General features: G+C 40.8%; 1 protein-coding gene across 16 annotated transcripts in view; it reads left to right on the forward strand.

Moving 5' to 3' along the window:
- LOC122576008 (CUGBP Elav-like family member 4) overlaps positions 1-18,058 on the forward strand; it is a 557,322-nt gene that overhangs the window by 521,369 nt on the left and 17,895 nt on the right. For 10 of the 16 annotated variants that reach the window (XM_043745684.1, XM_043745677.1, XM_043745692.1 and 7 more), the window contains 7 exons: positions 3,630-3,773; positions 4,106-4,238; positions 6,115-6,282; positions 6,972-7,073; positions 10,741-10,818; positions 15,753-15,911; positions 17,687-17,871. In XM_043745684.1, the coding sequence (XP_043601619.1) occupies positions 3,630-3,773; positions 4,106-4,238; positions 6,115-6,282; positions 6,972-7,073; positions 10,741-10,818; positions 15,753-15,911; positions 17,687-17,814 (912 nt within the window). In that variant the 3' untranslated portion in view covers positions 17,815-17,871. The remainder of the gene's footprint in view (positions 1-3,629; positions 3,774-4,105; positions 4,239-6,114; positions 6,283-6,971; positions 7,074-10,740; positions 10,819-15,752; positions 15,912-17,686; positions 17,872-18,058) is intronic. The other 6 variants (XM_043745683.1, XM_043745678.1, XM_043745682.1 and 3 more) reach the window with 6 other exon arrangements.

An 18,058-nucleotide genomic window follows, 5' to 3' on the forward strand; every position in this document is an offset into this window, starting at 1 on the left:
CTCGCCCCGTCTGTCAGCCTCTATACGTATATCGATGTGCACGTGCGCCCTGTGTAAATGTCATATATGCCACGCGACTTAGCCAGCCATCGCTACGCAGAGAGAGTGAGTAAGAGAGAGAGAGAGAATGTGTGTGTGTGTGTGTGTGTGAGAGAGAGAGAGAAGGCCTTCCACGCTTCGAGGCTGTCGACGCGAGACAAATTATTTTCCTCAACAACACGCGTCGATGCTTTTCACGGCGCATAACGAGTTGTTCGAGCGGCTTCGCCTGTATAGAGAATACAAAATATCCTCCCCACTCCTCCTCCTGCTCTCCTCTTTACGGTCGTTCTCTAGCCTGTCGATATTTTTCCCAGTATTACGAAGGAACGCCCCTGAATATTTTCGCCCTGCGAATTTTCCCATCGTCAATGACCTCGACGCTGAGATTGCCCCGGTGCATCCTTCCGCCATTGCCTAGGAGGAAAAAACTGGTTACCGTGACATAATCCGACGAAACAAGCTATTTCAAAATTATCTCGTTTTATGATCTTTTTCTGTCTGTTAAAACCGATGGAAAAACGATGCGCGAGTGGACTATAATTAGCGATAGTTCGAAAGAAATGTATAAAACGTTTCTGGAGACGTTCGTCGGAGCAACGATGTTCGTCGATAATAATACGATCCTCGATATTACTGCTTCTCACCAAACGCGGTCAAAATTAAAGATATTTTAACTTGAGTTTCAGAATTTCTCGAATAAGGGAAGAGAAATAACACGTATGAGTTTCGCCGGATACTCTTGATATTAGTTACAGTAATGTGGAAAGTTGTATCCAACCATGAAACCCGCATAACTTTTATGCCTTGTAAACTGCGGCCGGATTCTGGTTTCCTTGGAACGCCGCGCGGTTATACGCGCGTTTGGCCCTATTCGACTTGGCCGTAAACGAAACTTTTAATAATTGCGAGCCAGTCGTTTCCTTTTCTGCTCTTTCTCTTCTGTAACCTTCGCGGAACACCGATCGCGTTCCACGTAGCTACGTGTGACCAACAGTTAAGTGGTACTTCGCGTAAAATGCTAATGAAAATCAGTACCAAACGAATAATGTCACACCGTTTGAAAGCTTTTAATATACGTGTCCTACGAATTCGAACTTGGTGAACCGCTAATGTATTCGATTCATCCATTTTTCATCCAAAGCTAATTGGAAAGTAGTATGTACCACGTATACTCCTGGTTATTACTTTGCTATTTAATTTATATAGCAGCAGTGTACACCTCTGCAAAATGAAAAATTTACTATTATACATATGTATGTATATAACAAAAAGCAATGGAACTGACAGATAGTACAAGATATTTTAATTTTTCTCGTCCGAAAAACCTAAGGTTCTAATCAAATCGACTTTGTTTCGGCAACGCCTAACTCTATGTTACCCCATCAAATCTATAAATTTTTATACGAGCTAATTTTGTCAGCGGTATTTAACGACCCTGTGTAAGGGACGTAAAAGAAGGTAAAAGTAAGCCGTAAAAAGTTTTGCAAATTTCGAATCCACGTATATTCTACCTTTCTACCTTTCCCGAAATGTTCGACGCCAAAAATAATAAAAACAAAACGCTCTTTACAGCGAACACAATATCCTTTTCGTACAATTTGGCAGTATCGATGACACTCCCTGGAAAATCGTCACTGATTATAATGTATGGTTGAGCGATTCGACCAATTCTTGGATCGTCCTTTTCCATTCGGTGTTTAAAGTTACGCGAATGATTGCCCATGATTTCTAATACACAAGGACACGTGTCATTGTCGTGTCCAAACGTATAAACGTGCTTTAACGCGAATCATGTACAGTTTTAGGAGCATTTTAAAAGCATTCTGTACAGCTTCGGTTATATATAATTGTGGACCACTTTAAGCTGATATTATACACCGCGCACTATTGTCCGTATTTTCACGACTTCGAAATAAAGAGTGAAAATACGATTGTTTAAAATTATCATCAACTTTATGTTTCGACTCCTAGACAGTGGGTTTTAGAATGCTTCGTTTTAATTTTCACCGTGTATTTGTACACGAGGAAACATTATTTCGTAAAACGGAAGAAAAACGTTCTCGTAACAGGAAGAAATCCGACCATCGAAATTCGAACCCGTGATTTTTAGGTTCGCTTTAACTACCACAGCCAACGTTGTCTTTTCGTATTCTTCCTCTATTGGTCCAGTTTCCTTTTTCTTTTTGTTTCTTCTGTTTGTGATATAACAATATATTAACAAAATGTAATTTCGTCATAACTATCGTCAAACGACGATCGGAATAGTCGTGCAGGCAATATTTTCTGCATTATGCATACTCGATTAGTTATGTTTATACTCTGTTAAAAATTGAAGAGTAAAACTATACGTTCGAAATGGCTGAAAAGGAATTACGAAAGAAAACACAAGACCACGAAAGATGAAATGAAACCAGCATAAAGATTGGCAAGCAGAGGAAAGAAATAGATGGATAAACCGTGCAAAATCGCGTGACAAGAAGAGGAAATTTCAGCGAGCGTATAACGGGTTACAATATTACCGTCGTTATATAAACTCAGACACGCCCAGCATTTGCATTGATGACGTGAATATAATATATCACCAGAACCTCGAAAGCTGAGCTTTTCTCCGCAGCCACAATGGCCACTGGCCACCTGTTGCCTTTCCATTTATATTTTAGACGTGGTGAGAACATCATCGTCTTACGTATCCTCGTAAACATCTCAAAAGGAGACGCGTCTTCTCCATTGAAAAAGATCTTACGCTAACTATTTGTAGAACACTCCGAGATTTCCTACTATAATCAAGTATAATAGATCCTAGCTTATTCGGTTTTCCTCGGCTTATCATACAGTTACATAGTTTCTCTTGTTGCTATAAATGAAATTTAGAAATAGAATATCACTTTACTGTATTTCCTGAAAAGAGAATTCTTTCCAATTTTTAGTAGCATATCTTCTCATAATGGTTACGCAAAATAATTTATATTTTGCTTTGCTTTCACTCCATTTTAATATTATCTTGGGCGGGCAAAATTTTTCATGTTTTACGAATCAAATGGTAGGTATTAAAAGGAAATTGGTACACACGTTTAATGGAAACGAGTTTGCTGGTAGAACGATTAATTTCCAATAAGTAATAGGGGAAAGACGGTCGTAATTTTCTTTCATAATCACGTCCGTTGTCGAAGCGATGTTATTATCAAATTTTCTACGTGTTATAAATTTATAGAGGATGAGAAACGCGCACGCGGTCACGAAGAAAATGCGAGGTTCCAGAAAATTATGCGGCTTTACGTCGGCGACGGTAATCCCCTTGCTACAGCGTCGCTTCGTCTCATGGAAATTACGAACCGGCACGTCCGACAGGAGTATCTGATCTTGCATTTCAGACTTGCTTGTCATAGCATGGCAATTTACATTGTGAGCAACGTAATCCTCAAAACGATAGATTCTATAGCAGCCTTCTCGCATCGGTCTTCTATAGACTATTGCCGATTTGGCCAAATAAACCGCGAATATTTATATTTTTAGAATTATTTCCTCCATAATATTTGTCGGATATTGATTACAACAGATAACCAACATATTGAAATGATTTGTTTCAGGGAGCGTCATCCAGCTTAGTGGTAAAGTTCGCAGATACTGAGAAAGAGAGACAACTAAGACGCATGCAGCAAATGGCTGGGAACATGAGCCTCCTTAACCCTTTCGTTTTCAATCAGTTCGGCGCTTACGGCGCTTATGCTCAGGTGGGTCACATTATGGTTAATGGTTCTCGCGTTACCATATTACCCCGTCTGGCTGGTTCTCGTTAAAAACGATCGACGATACTTAATACTATCGTGCTAATTTCATTTTTCTGTAAAACATTTCCGATAATATACATATATTCGGACATTTAGATTCCTCTATGCATCTATGCATTTAATCTGTATTGGAATTTGTGTACGTAACATTTATCCGCTAAATTTCCATTGAAATATTACTTAGTACTAAAGTTTTATTTCTTAACTAGCTCGCAGTAATGCAAACAGAACGCACTTTCTTGAATACATTTTCGATATAAATGTTCTACTTACAGCAGCAAGCAGCTCTCATGGCTGCTGCGACAGCACAAGGGACGTACATCAACCCAATGGCGGCACTGGTCGGTGCTGGGCAACTACCGCACGCGTTAAATGGCATGCCAAATCCCGTGGTTCCACCGACTTCTGGTATGTTCCCTTTTTTGGTCCTTTTTCTTTTTTTCTTTCTTTCTTTCTTTTGACAGATCGAACGTCGATATTTTAAACACGTTCGCATTAAACAGTCTCTGTGTATCACTCACAGTATTTAATTTGGAATAACGAATTATCTTTCAAAGTACAAGAAGAAAGAGAAACTTGCGATTTCCGGAAAATTATTTCAAAGAAATGGGACACGCGAGGGAAAAACTTTAACTCGAGTTCCACAAATATACACGCACGTATGTACACTTTGTTGGGAAATTTCCCAGTTTCACTGACGTGAAACTCTTTCTTTATCTCCCCTCTTTTATCCCGCTCTCCCCTCGTTTATTCCTCCACAGATCTCGCGGCAGCAAGAGTGTACAGTCCGTTGCCTTATAACCGGCTCATAAATCAATACAACATTTTCACCGAGCGTGACTCGAGCGAAAGATATTGCCAGTACCGCGAAACTTTATCGAAAGCTCGCCGCGAACGGGAAGGAGGAAAAGCCAAAGTAGCACCGTTCCTTCCCTTTTTCCTAACCCTCCTTCCCTCCTCTTCGCCTCTTTCGCTGTCTTCTCTTTTCCGGTTTCTCTCATTCGTTCAACGCGTACACAAGAGGAGGGAACGAAATAGCAGAGGCAGGTAAACTAAGCACGGAAATCGGCTCTCGACAAGCGCTCTCTGGTATACGTCGAGTCTCGTCAAGCGAAACGTAATACCCTTTGATAGGGAAATAATATTTTATTTCTTCTCCACCTACTTCTGATCTTTCCTCCGCTTACCAGCCTTGCAGATTGCCAAGCTTCTGCGCTTTTATTTCTACTGAAATACGACGTCATCGTACCTGTCATTATGGATTTTTCATCCGCAGAGAGTACCTTATACAAGACGATGGATGTAGTTGAAAAGATTTTCGATGGATTTCCACGAATTTATGGATACGCGATGAATTACTCGACTTTTGAACTGCGCTTGATTTCACGTATTAGTAAACTTAATTTATTTATCGTTTTCTCATCGTTACGTTTCGCTTGTTCCTTTGAACCTATCTTCGCGTGTTCCAAATAATTTTCTTGAAAAACATATTCTAATTTTCAGTCCGTGAAACAGGACAAAACAGAGTCCGCGGAATAGCATGCGTGAGATTGGAAAAATATTTAATGCACGAGATGTTAATGTATCTGAACGTGGAATAATTTGTGGAATTTATTAAATACCAATAATGAAGCTGTAAGAGTAAACAGAGTAGGAGTAATAAATGACGGAACCGTAAAACGATTATTCGTGATCGAAACACATCTATTTAAAGGGTATAATGGTTCATTTCTGAGCCAACAATCTATCGTTTGAGGAGCTTAAAATATGCACGAAACTTTGAGTCGTTACCCCTCACCTTTACAAACAACACACCGATACGTACACCCGAATGCTCGTTTACTTTTCGTACTTGCTGAAACGCGCTACATCGAAGGTAGACGTTAAGCAGATACCGAGATAGCGATCTTCGGTACGGATTACCGATCTAATCATCCTAAGAAAACAGTCAGTCGATTTGCCTAGAGACCGGATCATTAACTCGTGGAACAGTATTCTACCGTGAGTCGTTATTAGCTCTAAAATCGGATCAATATTCCGGCAATCTGCAGATCATACGGACCCTCAAACGCGACGCGAGGCATACGGATCATCCGCAAACTCGATCTGACGTCCTTCCAATTATACAGTATATACCGTAAATATATACCGTAAATCGGTTGACAGGATGTACAGAGAGGGCAACTAGCTAAGCATGATCATTGCCGATCCGATGTCGCGCGTCGGGAGGGTGACTGAGGTCGGTGTTGTAAGAGCAAGAGGGTAACCGGTGTGTACTGATCAGGTTTGCTCGTAGGTACCGGTACAGGGCAGCCGGTTAACGGGGCGATACCGTCGTTACCATCGCCAACGATGCCCAATTTCAACATGGCTGCACAAACACCGAATGGTCAACCAGCAGGTTCGGATCCTGGTGTCTACACCAACGGGATACCGCAGACCTATCCGGGACGTGAGTATCAACTCAGGCGCAGTGTGCCGCCCCTGCGCAATGCTCGGCCAATCGACGCTGGACTTTATTATTTTGCCTTTGCTATGAGAACCGAGTAACCTCGCCCTAGACACGTACCACATTACCTCGATTCTTTCTCTCCAAGTGGGAAAAAATCTTACCCATTCTCTTTTTCTTCGCTATTTCACGTGGGCGCTGGAGCGAAGGTCGTATACGCGAATGTTAAATATCGGGCTTTAGTTGAGAATTAGTTTAGAGAATTTCCAACACACGTGTACGTATTTTATCAACGATTAATAGTGATTAACACGCTCCTTCTAAAGGTACTTGGTTCCCATATTTGTAGCAAAGCCGTACGAACGTATTAATCGGGAGGTAAATTTTGAAACGATATTCCTACAAAGGACCTATGTACGCGAGCGTTAAGATCACGTCGCGTGAATATAACACGGGTAATACACTTTCACGCGCTTCTCGATGCGAAACGAATGTTAACGTAACGTTGAAATCTTAGAATCTCGTATCGGAATTTCCCATTTCGCCTTACGCATACCTGTAGAATCGGATTAAGCTAACGAGGGATCCAAGAATACACGATACCGTGCGATATCGATTGGTCAGTACGTATTGCGACAGGGGCCCTAGACATAGGTCCGTCCTCGATAAGAGCTGAGCTTACTGAAGTGTAGATGCCCTCCATCTGTCCATTCCAGCACAAGGGCTGCCCAATGGGGAGGCGGCACTCCAGCATGCCGCCGCGTATCCTGGAATGCAACCCTACCCCGGTGTCGGTAAGTTTTTTCTTCCCCATTTACTTTTTCCCTTCGTCTTATCGAGAATTCCGTCAAGCCTTCGTATCTGCAAAGAGTTTTCACGGAACTTTAGCGAACGCATTTCATAGTGTGCTTTTTCGATAACAGCACGAAGCTCAAAGCTAGCCTCGAAAGAGCGATCCAAATCGGATTCTGTAACGAGTTTTTTTTTTTTTTTTTTTTTTTTAGCCGAGAGAAAAGAAAAGGAAAATATCGAATGAAAATTATCGCGTTGGCTATTCAACTCGAGATATTATTCGAAAATGTTATTACTTATATGCATGATCCAAGCTTTCGTTTCTCCATGAATACGATACTTTCAGCAATGCAATCGGGAAAACGCGATCCTACCGTGGAAGTCTCGCAAAACGGTAATTCTGTTCGTTGTTAGATGTACTTTCAGCTTTTTCAACGAGATCGTACATTAAGTGGACGATATTTTACGTCGAATTAATTATTCGGTGAACGATATCCATGTTTTCAAAGGACGTCTCGTTAGGGGAAATAGATTCTAAAGACGCAAGAGCAAATGAATCGGAACGTTCGGTTTTAATATGCTTTTATCCGAGCACTCGAGCACTTAACTCTGAAAAATTCGATTCCGCTGATCGCGTTTCTGGCTGTTGCATGTAACTATGGTCGCATGTGTACATTTATATACGTATATAATACGAAAATGTATATAAATATATATATACACATGCACATATCTATACACATGTACAAGAGCACAAATGTTTTATCGTTATCATTATGATCATTACGTATATATTATAACGTATAAGCATATTATATAGACGTGTCGCGTCATCGTGTCGTTATATAATGCTTCTGGTGTGCTGCTACAGTGTATCTTCGATGTTATTTTATATAGGCGTCGTGTACATTATATATTGTTAACTCTTAAGCGCATCATGTATCGTGCATGTTCATCAAAACGCAGACAACACGCCGACATGTAATCGGCTAGGATGTCGAAGAACCGAACGATGTTACATCAAAGTGCGATACACCGGCAGGAATCATAATCCAATAACCAACATCAAAATGGACGATTCCGTTTCAGTCTAATCAGCGTGTCGACACGACGTATAACTATACTTCGATTCGTTCCGCTCACCGTTAGCAATTAACACAGGGGGGTTTGATGAATTCTCTGTCCCAATGGTTAAATTAATAACGGAGCGTTCGAATTGCTGTTTCACCAGCGCCAAGTTTCATGAGCGCGCGTCATTATCGACTGCAAAGCAGCGAAAAACCGGCAAAAATCCGTCGTCATAACAAATATTTCAGTAGGAATATACGCGTCGAAAATCTGCGCGGAATCGTATAGCGAGAGTTAGCCATATTCTTTTAATTTACAAGACTGAATTGTCTAATTGGAGCTCTAATTTGTTACATATTTTTACGATCAACGTAAAATAACGACAAGAGAAAGTCTTTCTTTTTTTCGTTTCATCCTCGTAACATGCAAAATTTAGACCGATTGCTCAGTTTTTAGTGGTTATAGAAATAGACTGGTGTAGCGTACGCTACACGTAGTTTTGTACAAGTTTCCACTACGTTGTCCGCCATCCCGTATTCTTTTTCGGTTGGTCGTCTATTAGCATCGGGGAGAGGCCCCCTTTTTCTACCCATGTGTCTTTCCTGCCTCTATACGTGCACGCGGAATTGGCAGAAATTCATCAAATTTGAGGTATAACGTCCGTACGCCGAGACCGCGCTGGTTTCCCGTGTTTGCCAAAGACTCAAAAATAGGATATTCTTTTTCTGTGTATTTTCGTCCAGTGTACACAGGCCGTGGAGATCAGCGAGTGGAAAAAAAGCAATCCGAAATATCGTGTGTCCCTCTATCCGGGCGAATGGTAACCGACGTATGATGGCGTATTTATTTCATACGCCAAACGTCGGACCATCGTTGGACCGAAACCTCCGGTAACGTCAATCGGAATATATTAAAGCAATGTTTGCACGGAAATAATTAATTTCCAAGCGAAAATTTACCTCTTCTGATCTGAGAGCGAACGACCAAACCCCTTCACTCCGCCCCCGCTGACCATCCCTCTCTACGTTTATCCGTCACAAACAAATATCAATCGCGCGCGTTTTAAATATTTGCCAAGGTATAATTAATGCCGTTATAATTGCTTTTCTCTAATATCATGCGGTAAAGTGCTCGTTTATCCATTGCAACCTACAACTTCAACGCGTATTTATATGATATAAATATGCCTGATCTCGAGAGTATCTCGAATAGTTTCGTAACAGCGAACACGTAATCTCGAATATTGTACGATTTTTCTTTGCCCGCCTAACTGAACCCGCCTAAACTCGATAGTACAACGACGATAGAACAAAGTTCTACGACTGAATCTTATTCGAGGTAAGGCTATACAGGTGAAATGATTAGTTAGTCAATTATCGTACAGCTAGGCCCTCTCCCTTCCGTCAATATTTTTTTTTTTTTTTTTTTTTTCAACATCGTTGCATTCTAAACATTGATTTAAACTGGCCTTTAGTTACGCGCACGTATAGTTTTGATAATCGCGATATGCGTGCTCGACGGAATAATGAGGCCGGACAGAACGGGTAACGGGACTTTGAAGCGATATCGCGTGACAGTTAATGTCGGTAATATTGGACAGGAGCGTTGCAAAATACAAAAGTATCGCGTTAAAAGTCGTGGAACGATGAGAACGTTGAGGGTCGGATATCGTTGTAGTGGAAAACACCGCAACGAACGCAGCTAGACGCTTTAATGGAAAAGAGACTTGCTCGTCTAGTGACTTTTTTTCGTTTACTTTCGAGTTCACCTGACGGTCCGAGACTCTTCTCATTAATTCGACGAACCGTGGCCATAATTTCGCAAAGTATCGCGTTCAGTTTTCTCTTTTGGTTTTCCGCGTTTCTGCTGAATTAAACGCAGTGTTTTCATTGTTCATCCACGTTTGTTACGAACGAATTATAAACCGTTCTACCATAATTATTTCTCGACTCGCTGCTGACGACAATGCAATTTCGCATTAACTCGATTGACGTTGACCATGCAGTTTACCTTTTATTAATGTTGCTGCTTGTTACATTTACGCTGTTGTATTTCCTGGAATTATAATTCGTTGTCACAGCATACATAGGGGTATACGAGTTAATCTTTGATCTCCAAAAATATTCAGCATCTTTGTCCGGCTTGGGTCGAGTTAAAAAATAATTTGCCCGCGTGTCAAGCTCAAACACCGACAGACGAAAATTATCAATCATTTGACATTCTAATCCGAATCATGCGCCAAGGCAGATATCAGCTTTAAATAATCAACGCCGACGTTGCAAAGCATAACTTACAAATACGAATTCTTCGATATAAATATCTTGTACGCATTGTCATACGATCTAAAATTGTTATAAAATCGTTTTGTCTTTCTTATTTTATCGGACTCGAGCAATCGCACGGGAAACGTAAATCACTGTGTGAGAAATCAAAAGGTCCCCAACGCAACATAATTTTACTTTTATTTTACACCAAAAAAAACACTGATGGCCACGAGAAGCTGTGTTTTATGGAAACGAAATAGGAACGATAAGAACAGCATGCACTACGTGTATAGATGTGGACACATCATGATGTATTTGTTATTTGTTACTGTCGCAGCTTATCCCGCCGTCTACGGCCAGTTTCCTCAAGCTATTCCTCAGCCGATGACCGCCGTGGCACCCACGCAGAGGGAAGGTAAGTAGAAAACACTCATCAACGTCTAACTGTTGACTGTAAACACGAATGATTGTAGTCCTAAGATTGTAGATCCAGCTCCCAAATGTCCAGACACGAGTTTATCCTTCGTTGTTACGTCGTACAAGGTATATACCATTGATTACGGATGGTTTCTTTTTACATGCGTTAAAGTACGTAAAAATCACCCCTTACGAAGAGATCTTTCTCCGTGAAATCGCTCGAGTAAATTTCTCTAATACTTTACGGAAGAACGTGATTTTTCAGTAACGACTGATCGTAAACGAGATAACGAACGAGTATCGAAAGCAGTCAATAACGCGGTTACATTTCTTCTGGTAAGAAGCTCGGAAAAATGAACGCGTTCTTTTTAATTCGACCATGTATGGTTGCGGTCATTTTTAGTTTAATCATAGCGATAAAGAATGAAGGATGACTTACAACCGTTCACGAACTTTCATGGAACCGTTATATTTTGGCCCGTCGATACTGCGAGAATAGTCGGGTTTCTCCGCTATGGAAGCTGCACAAGACAGGTCTCCTCGGTCGCATCCTGTTTCGTCCGTTAATTACTGACAAGATAACGAAAGAATGAACTTTCAACATCTCGTGTCCGTGAATTTGCGTCGTGTCTTTCGTCTCCCCGACTAATCCTAGCAGCATTCGCTCCATTTTCTCGACGACAGGGACCGAGGGGCAACGCATTAATTAAGTCAATTGACTCGAATTGAATGCGCAAGATTAATCGAAATCGATGTCGTCGCAAGAAAGGACAGACGAAAGAGCAGATCATTCGTCAACGTTATCTATAGGAATGAGAGGGGGAAAAAAAAGAGAAAGAACGAAGAAAACGAGTGAGGATTAAAGATGGCGGATAAGCGGCAGAAAAGAAAGAGAGGGTAGGGTGAGCCGAGCCAGCGCCTAATTGCAATTAACAACTCGCCATTATTAGAATATACGACGCCTAACAATGAGATAATGCAAATAAAACGAAAGTTTTAATTACTTTGCCGTTACGCCTGCCGGCGATCCGTTGTTACATTGTAGGATAATGGGAAGTTTACCACGACAGCGTTGCCCCTCCCACGCTTCCAGGCCTCCTCGATATCCCTATTTTCTGCTCTCTTCCAGCGCCGCTTTTCGCCTGCTTTTCCGAACGCACGGTATCTCGTTGATACATTTTCGTAATATGTTATCATGAGATACATTTTATCGTTTTACACATTCGCTACTATGAGAATTACCGTTTAATGTTTCGAGTAAAGGATTCTTACTATCGATCGTAGAAGCACCCATATTTTATGTAAATGAGTTACGTAGCGATAATATTAATTTGATGTAGTAATAATAAATTTCGGAAATAACTTTATGCGGAGCAGTTTACTTTCAGATACAGACTAAAGAGCAAAGATTAAGTGCAAAATCTTGAATATCATCGTTCAAAATACTCGGGGCAAAAAATACTTATTAGGGCGAATGTGTCTGAACGAGACGATAATCACGTATATCAAAGTTAATTTCGCTGTACGATCGTTCTAAATCCGATTTCGATTTATTTTACTTCTCAAACAAGTGGTGTGGATGTTGAAATTGAAAAAAAAGAAAGAACGGCAACCTATCCTAATGGAAGCAGACGTGACGGCGACATCAGAAGAACGACATATCGTTCATTCCGTCATCATTGCATGACATCGTTATCAATTTTATACTTAGTGTCGCTTCGTTCATCATTTTTGCTTCTTTAGTATGTTCTTAATGTATTATACGTCTCATAAGGTGTTCTCGGTGTTCGTACCTCTCTCTTCTCTTAAACGATAATTTGTAAACAATACCACGATATTCTGAGCGTTTCGTGGTAGCTCTACATTCATTCTTTACATACATAGATGGGTATAAATCGGTGTGTTTTCGTTGTACTCGATGTAATTATTCCTAGCTGTGCTCGGTGTTGCGCTGTCGACCAACAATGACCTTTGCTTTCTTATGACGGTCAATCGTACATCTTGTTGTATGTATATGGACTGTGCACTTATTACGGGTGTTGATCGATATTCGATATCGTTACATAGCTAATACCATCATCACGTGCATCTATTCTCTGTAATAGATACTGAATTTTAAATTTTCAGTTGTGAAATTCTCTATCCTCGATCGTTGCAAACGTGTTCGGGCAATCGTTCGAAGCACTCTGAACATTTGTATAAAAAAAAACGTATATGCCCCTTTCGTTGGACATTTAGTTAGTTTAGCGCACATATTTGTACAGATACCAAAATACATAAGATATTAATGGCTACTCTGCATACATTTGTGAGCTCGAATCACTCGGATAAAAATATGCGCGAAAGAATGCCGTTCAAAGAAGAAAATGTTCAAACAGTGGAATATCAGGTTCAGTGGATACTCATCTTGACGCTTTAGTCTGGTCGTAGATACTACTTCTCTCCCTCGGGTTTGGGGGAGGTGTTGCTTTCATTAAATTCGCGTGCACGTCCCGCGCGTGGGCCAATTAGAGAGTCGAAAACCAATTTCAGAATCAACGATCGCGTGGCACGACGACGTGGTTAAATTTATGGCTCGTTCTTCGTGATTCCGGCGTCCACCGCAATTCCTCCTCCATTCTCCCCTTCGTCGGAACCGGAAACCCGTCGACACCGGCTCTAATTTGGGTTTCACGTGACAACTACGATCGAGTTATTACCGAGACGAAGTCGGTGCTCGCGAAAAAGAGAACATTTCTTGTTCTTGTAAACCACGAGACACGTTCAAACGATGTAGATATGTAGAGTTTACCTCTACTTTCCTTAAACTTGGCACAACAGCGCGACACTCGCTAAACCTGTATCGCGACAAACAAATTTTCATTGGACAATTGTTTCTAAAACTCAAGTCCGTTCCAAGTAGCTTCTTCTAGTTGTAAAACTCAATATTTTTATATTTTATCCGTTTCGTAATTGCGCTTTTTCCTACTGTAATTACGCGCGACAAAGCTTTGAAAGCTCCTAGAAATTGTATTTGAACACGAATATTCAAAATGAGATGCCAAAATTTCGTAAAATATTCCGTCTCTCGAATTATTTGTACGTCAATTTTCATGAATACGCGTAAATGACGATGTTACGTTATTCTTCAAATTTTAATCCCTCGCTCGATATACATACCTATTCGTTCGTCGTTAAAAACAATTAACCATCGTCCTCATAATAATACACTAATTCCACGTGTATCTGTATCGGTTCGTTGTTTCCGTTAATCTGACATTTTCCGCTTCGCCCTGTACTTTAAACAGGTTTTACAATTATTTTTCCAACTTCATAGGAAACTAAATTCTCTAAAATCTGGACAGAACTAATCTCTGAATCGATCGTAAAAGTCAGTCGACCGCCGATAGTCATTTAGGAAGCGATAGAAAGAGCTATAATTGACTAAGAAGTATGAAATGAACGAGACCCGTGATCGTTCGCGGAACTGGAAACGGACAATTGCACTCTCTTGCGGTAATTCGACACGGTAACGTTCGTTCGTAAAGGCGTAGAAGTGACAGAGGGGCGAATCTCGGCGAGGAACGAACGAGTCGCGATGAGTAGCATCCTAAAAGTTGAGTGGCAGCCATCTCATTACTTAAATGCGTCCGTTAGCTGAGAGAAGCGCTGGCCAAAAGAGCTGAAGTTTCCATGGTCATAATCGCCGCTAATTGACGTCGGAGTTATAAAGTTCAGTGAAATTAGCTAAATCCGTATTTGGACTCTCGTTATTCCGACCCTTACTTTGCTTCTTCCGTTGGACTTTCCTCCACGGGCGTATTAATCGTCGGTGTCTTTATATCTTTTGCGGCTGACATAAAGTAACAAGAGAATTTTTCGTTGTCCGACGAAAGCTGTACAATCTAATTGGAGAAGGAATTGCGTATCATTTCAAACTTTAATGAAATTTCACGAATACGTACGATGATTCATCATCGTTAATTGACGGAGGACTTTTGAGAAAGTTGGGTTAAAAATGAGAGAATGGATTGTCTAGAAAGGCGAAGATAAGGCATTGGCACGAGCAAAATTTTACCGAAGAAATTTATATAGTCGCTTCGTCATTGGCGAAAAGCGTTATTGATTTGTTTTCGAGAAGGAACAACAAACGTTATCCAGCGAATTTTTACGCAACCTATCTTACTCATTCACTTTCGTACTTGTATCACGAATATTAAACTTCCTAGTAACAAGACGACGGATTAACATGTCTGGCAATCTCATGCAAAGTGTCGCACCATCGTAATCAGTATCATCACTGTCACCACACTCCTTACATCCCATTTGCATTCATTAAAAGATACCCTTCACCTCGCTCGTCATTGTGTTGTGAATCCCAGTGTTGTGTGTTTGTATATTTGAAAGTATAAATACTCAACGTTACTTGAACCGCGAAAAAGCTCATTGCCGTAACAGACATCATCGTGACATTCTAATCATTACTCTCTTCGTCGGCAATCATGCACCTCCATTCCTTCGTTCGATCCATTCCCCTCGTCTCCCGTCTGATCCTCCTCTCCTCCCTTCTTTGTTTCAGCTCGATTTCACTTTCTTCGAGTTTTGTTCAACGTCCCTATCCGGAACTCCCCTGTCACGTGATTCATTAAAAAGAAAAAGAATATTCACCATGTGCAAATCATCCTTCACATTTCCGTGCGACGAGAGAGAAATCAGATTGTCATCGAGAAACGATCACGAATCTTCATCTTCATTCATCAAAAACGCATCCAGACGAGAATCGGGAAGAACGAGAAGAGAGCAATGTGTGCATACTCGCTGACGCGAGGTGGCTCTCCTGTCGCGTCGAAATCATTATGTTGCGAAGAACGAAACTCATCCAGAACTAACATTTTAACTTGAGTATTATACTTCAAGTTTAGATGTTTAGATGTGCTCTGATTTATATGGTAGGATGCTCTATCTCAGGACCTGAAGGCTGCAACCTATTCATCTACCACCTGCCTCAGGAGTTTGGAGATGGTGAGCTCATGCAGATGTTCATCCCCTTTGGCAACGTCATATCGTCCAAGGTTTTCATCGATCGGGCCACCAACCAGAGTAAATGCTTCGGTAAGTGTGTCATTTCCACAAAACACGTGAAGAGTGGCCCGGAAGAGAGAAACGAAATACCGTTAAACAGCTAGACGGTTCGATGGTGAAATCTTCCAAAGGTAGGACGGTTTGGCAAAGTCCCGGCAATATCGATGCTAATCACTTGGACAAAGGATCAAAGTCGCATAACGAAGGCGAACGTTCGTAAAATCATTTTTACGAGTTGGTAGTAATTACCAGCGACGAGTGCACTTTTGACGATCTTTTAAAAACCCAACAGGATGATTTTTCTTTCGTATCGTATCGAACGTTTATTCGAATTAGACGTTGCATTGGTAATATATATATATATATATATTTGTATAAAAGTATTCGATCCATGCCTGTAGGTATAAAAAAAATTAATGTGCATTTTACAAGTCCATGAGACGAAAATTCTTCATTAAATATGAGAATACACGTCCGACTGTGACTCGAATGAAACTAGGCAGTCCTTTTGGTTAATCAGAAGGGATTGAAACAAAAGCGCTGAAAAACGTACCGGTGGTAGCTTTGATTAATTGTACCTTGAAAGAATGCTGAAATATGAGTGCAGATAATTGGACGGATATATTCGCTGATATTCCTCTTAGTCTATTCATTCGTAACTAGCGCGATTAATATTTTTCTGCCTATCGCTGCCGATTATTATGGCCTATACAACCGGGAATGAATTTCATCGTTGAAAGGACAGTGGTCGTTATATTCTCGGTTTCGCTGTGTGTCGTTCCGCGTGTAATTATCGAGACATTGATGAGAAAGGCACGCCCCAAAGTGAACATATCGTTCATTCACGATGCATACTTTGATATCGACGTTGTGATCAACTTCCGGGAAAGAAGTTCTATAACGTAACGAAAAAAGAGGAATGAAAATGCTTTGAGCGTTATAATCTACATAGACGCCGTACATGTATGTTTTTGCATGTAACGCGATTCGTCTGTAATCGTACGATACAAATTACGACGGAGAGTATTATTTTCTTCGAATTCAACGGAAGAGAGAATTTTGGGGGAAGAAAACGGTAAAGGGATACATTTTCATCGAACAAGGGTTAAAGCCTCTTCAGTCACCTAGTAAAAGTAATTTACGAACTCGGAGTAAAAGCGGTGGTCGCCGAGCGATGAAGAGCCGCGATTGGTCAGGCAGTAGGCCGCCATGATGGCAAAACTAAAATTGGATCGGGGCTAATGGTCAAAATTGGCTTAAACTGGGAGGGCCCTGATGACCTTTCAGCGGCGCTTCTGTTGTTAAGAGCTTCGTTATCGTGCACCTTCTCTCTTTCCCTCTCCCTTTCTCTTATTCTCGATAAAACTTTGATGATAGTACCGAGGTCCCTTCGCAGAAAACTTTTTATTCCTCGCGGCGAATCAGCTAATCTAAATCACTGGTTAGCCAGCGAGTACCCTTCTGCGATAATCAGATGCCCTCAGGTGTCGATATTCAACTTCCCGTTTTCATCGTAAGTCGAAAAATATCATAACTAATTTCTTTTAATCTCAATTCAAGAACAATTTCAGGTCAGCCGTTGCGGTGGAAAGATTATGGTTGGGAATATAATCGATATCTCTAGCTGTATTAGCTCGATACAAAATTTTCTCCTATTTTCCGAGATAAAACCTTTCGTTTAATGAAAGATTTTTATCAGAAGGATGTTTTTAACTTTGTTTCCGATCTTTTCGACTATTAAAAATCAATAACGCGTAGATATTCCTTTTTGTCGATTAAAATAATTGATCATTCGGTTCTTTCAGGTTTCGTGTCGTTCGATAATCCAGCGAGCGCACAGACAGCAATTCAAGCGATGAATGGCTTCCAGATAGGGATGAAGCGTTTAAAAGTCCAGTTAAAGAGGCCCAAGGACGCAAGCCGGCCATACTAACCAAAGTCCTAGCTTAGAGAAACTGGACGATACGCACCCTACATCATAACCCACAGAGTAAGTTTGAATAAATCTGCCGAATGATAAAATACATGCTCCTTGGAAATTTCTAGTTCCATTACGTATTCGATTAAAAGACGAATCCAGTAATTTTTATACTTCGCTCAGTGTGCCAAGTATAAAAATCGTTAGTGGTATCGCCGTAGATATTCAGATTGTTAGATTCTAGACTGATAGATTACCG

Source organism: Bombus pyrosoma, linkage group LG15 (genome assembly GCF_014825855.1).
Source record: "Bombus pyrosoma isolate SC7728 linkage group LG15, ASM1482585v1, whole genome shotgun sequence".
Lineage (NCBI taxonomy): Eukaryota > Metazoa > Arthropoda > Insecta > Hymenoptera > Apidae > Bombus > Bombus pyrosoma.